This window comes from Nelumbo nucifera, chromosome 1 (genome assembly GCF_055504915.1).
Source record: "Nelumbo nucifera cultivar China Antique chromosome 1, China Antique-T2T, whole genome shotgun sequence".
In the NCBI taxonomy this organism is placed as follows: domain Eukaryota; kingdom Viridiplantae; phylum Streptophyta; class Magnoliopsida; order Proteales; family Nelumbonaceae; genus Nelumbo; species Nelumbo nucifera.
The window spans coordinates 76,000,691-76,004,311 of record NC_142649.1 but is presented as its reverse complement, the minus strand read 5'-3'; the positions used below and the strand labels follow the sequence as shown (position 1 = coordinate 76,004,311).

Sequence of the window (3,621 nt, the reverse complement as noted above, 5' to 3'; positions counted from 1 at the left end):
ATGTTTTATAAAAATAAAAAGTTATGTATAAAAAAATATTTTTTATTTGATATTTAAAAAGTTAAGAATTATAATATTTTTATTGTATATATTATTTTCTCTAATTTTATTATATATATATACATATATATTCGAGCTCGGCTCGCGAGCCTCACTAGCTGAGTTCTATTAGGCTTGAGCTTGACTCAAAGCTCGATTGGAACCGAACCGAACTCGAATGGCTCATGAAAAACTCAGCTCGTGGCCACCCCTACCCCTCAGTTAACATTGAAAAAGATTCTCATTCAATTGTCCTTTTTATTAATTTATTTTAATAATTTATAATTTGATTAATTTTCTAAACATAATATTGAAGTCTTCTCAGTTACACTAATAGATCCTTGCAGATATATATGGTTGAAATCAACATTCATATGAAGTCTAGAATTTTCTTTATGATAGATATAAATTTAAGGTTTCCCTTGTTTTAATTTTTATTAAGGAAAGGAATGAATAATTTTTATATTTTAAGACGATGAGAGGCATTCATATCATTGAAAGGAAACAAGAGTTTAAAGAAATTTACTTTTTTATGTCAGTAAAATGATTTTTGTTATTTGGTTAGTTTCATTTAAAAAAATAGGAGCATTTTGGGTAAGTTGGGGTTTAAGAGAAAAAGGTGAAAGAAAATAAGAAAATGCTCCTATTTTTCTTTTAAATAAAAAAATACTTTAAACAGTCGAAGTATTTGATACAAAGTCTATAATAAGGGAGTCTTTGTAATTTACCCAGTAAAGTTCTGTTGTATTTTAATAAGAATTTCATTTAAATTTAGGTGCTTAAACCAATTAAGCGCAGAAATACAAGAATCAAATCGCTTATGAGCCAGACACAACAGATGAATACACACAAACCTAATAAACAATGTAACTAAGGCTACAGTCTACAACTCTACACTACAGCCTACAAATACAGAAGCACCAAAGTGATAAAAAAAAAAAAAAACACAGTTGCAAACGGCAATACTTCTGTAAAGCTGGGCCCGACCATCAAGGAGGAGGGTTGTCTTCAAAAACATTATTTTCCATGCTCCTACAAAGCTAACACGTGATCTACACCCAAACTGCAGAATCCAATAAAACGAATTATAAGGGTGTTTTCAACAATTTTCGTTTCCATGGCCTCCCTACAAAGCTAGCACGTGAACCACACCATTGCCCCTCTCTACTATCTCTCTCTCTAGCTTCTGATGTGAATAGTTTAAGTAGTACGCGTGGTTTTCGTCAATTTTCTGTGTTCTAGAGACTAGAGAAGCAAAGGGGTCACTTTGGTAAATATACTAGAACGCCGAGCACTTCTTCTCTGTGGACCCAATTGTCTTTGACTTTTCGGTTATCAAATTACCCTGCTTAAATTTCAGCCACTAATGCTAACCAGATACTCTCCGAATTACCAAAACAGCCCCTACCAGTCAAATCTAAAATGACTTATATTCTTTTTTTGCTTTTTGTCTCTCATAAATATACACACAAAAGCAGAGCAGAGGGGAGAGGTGGTGAATGATGATGCTTCCGTTTCCTTCTACTTTCTTGGGTTCCTCAATTTTCACTTCTTCTTTTTTGCAGAAAAAAATGAAAATAAAATAAGAATATAGAAACCCACAAAGCTACCGACAAAATCCAGAAAATTATGTAAAAAAAATAATGGAAAGCCGCCAATGCCCATTGTAGCCTTCAATGTGCTCAACTACCTCCCTTATTATGTAAGGGTACTTAAGTAATTCTATTATATTCGTCCCTCCCTATTCTTAGAAGCTAGGGGTCCTTCCCTTATTATTTTGAAAGAAAGATTTGAGTCGAGTAAACCTCCAATTCACAAAAGAAGAAAAAAAGAAAAAAACAAGAGTAGACCTCCAAATCCACACGAGACGCGACTACTCTTCTTCCTCAGGAATCAGGACGGACGGCAGGACCTCACTCTGTCTCGGCTTAAAAGCAGGCAATCAGAAACACAGCAGTAAGAAACGAGTTGTGGATGGCGACTCAGCTTCCCGATGATTTCAAGTGTCCGATTTCTTTAGAAATAATGTCCGACCCAGTCATCCTGTCATCCGGGCACACCTTCGACCGATCTTCCATTCAGCGGTGGTTGGACACCGGCAACCGGACCTGCCCAATCACCAAACTGCCCCTCCCGCAGCACCCGTCTCTCATCCCCAACCACGCTCTCAGAAGTCTTATTTCTAATTTCACCCTCTCTTCCCCTCCAAAGCCACAATCTCAACCACAACCCCAGACCCTAATCTCCACGCTCACCTCCCCATTCTCATCTCTCGACTCCAAGCTCGATTCACTCAACCAACTCAGCCGTCTCTCGAAGCGGAACCCTGCCTTACGTCAGAAGTTAACAGAGTCTGGTGCCGTTTCTGCCGTTCTCAATTGCGTTGGCTCACAGGATTCCAGTATCCAAGAATCGGCGCTTTCACTTCTCTTGAACCTCAGTTTGGATGATGACAATAAGGTGGGTTTAGTCGCCGAGGGAGCAATTGGCCGTGTCGTTTCTGCTTTGCAATCTGGGACGCCCAACTGTAAGGCACTTGCAGCAACGATGCTGACGAGCCTAGCCGTCGTGGAGGTAAACAAGGGGACCATCGGTGCATTTCCGTTTGCAATTAGAGGTCTTGTTTCGCTCCTTTGGGACGGCAACGGGAGGGGGAAGAAAGAAGCAGCGACGGCACTTTACGCCCTATGTTCCTTCCCTGATAACAAGAGGAGAGCTATTGAATGCGGGTCGGTGCCAATTTTGATCGAAATGGCCGGTTCTGGTGTCGAAAGGGCTGTTGAAGTTCTAAGCTTGTTGGCCAAGTGTAGAGAAGGGAGAGAAAAAATTGAAAAGTTTGATGGTTCTGTCCGGATTTTGGTCAGAGTGTTGCTGAATGGAAGTCCACGTGGTGTACAGCACGCGCTATCCACGTTGAACTCACTCTGTTCTTGTAGCCAAAGAATGTGTTGGGAGGTTAAGAATGAGGACATTGAAAAAATTTGTTTTGTATTTCTGGAAGGTGAGAATGAGAAGATTAGAAGAAATGCTTCGAATTTGATTCAGACTCTACAGAGGTGTTCATCAACGGTTTGATTTGAGTTGGGGTCTGTTTAATTAGCAGAGATTTTTTTAGTAGAAGATGAAGTGAAGGAAATCTTTCATTTTTTGGGAAGCATTGAAGCTCTATTCTTCTTCATCGTCTGTAGAGGTGAGTTTGGTTCTGCTCATTAGCCTTCCTCCCTCCATTTGAATGGTCAATGTAAAAAAGCAAAGAGTAGATTTTAGTGGGGTTGAGTCCTATCTGTATCTTGTACATTCTCAATAAACACATCAAATTTCTGTTTTTGTTGGTCATATAAGAAATCTTCATTTTGATCCTCTGAATTGCCGATCAAGGAAAGAAAAAAGCTGTATTCCATTGAATTGTAAGTTGTAACTTATTTCCTAAAGAAAACAAAAGAAAAGGAAGATAAATTAAAAGAGAAAAACTGAAGACAGAAACTATTCTGTAAGACTTCTGAATAGCTGTTTTTATTTCATGGAACACCGTAGACAAAACATAATTCTAACTGAGGTGCACAAGTAGCTGACTATCTGGGC

At 38.6% G+C, this 3,621-nt stretch overlaps 1 protein-coding gene across 1 annotated transcript; it reads left to right on the top strand.

Moving 5' to 3' along the window:
* The first annotated feature begins 1,503 nt into the window (after positions 1-1,503).
* On the top strand, positions 1,504-3,405 carry LOC104590714 (U-box domain-containing protein 8-like). The gene has a single exon (XM_010249452.3). The coding sequence runs from the start codon at positions 2,014-2,016 to the stop codon at positions 3,112-3,114; it is 1,101 nt and encodes a 366-aa protein (XP_010247754.1). The 5' UTR covers positions 1,504-2,013; the 3' UTR covers positions 3,115-3,405.
* Positions 3,406-3,621: the final 216 nt, after the last annotated feature.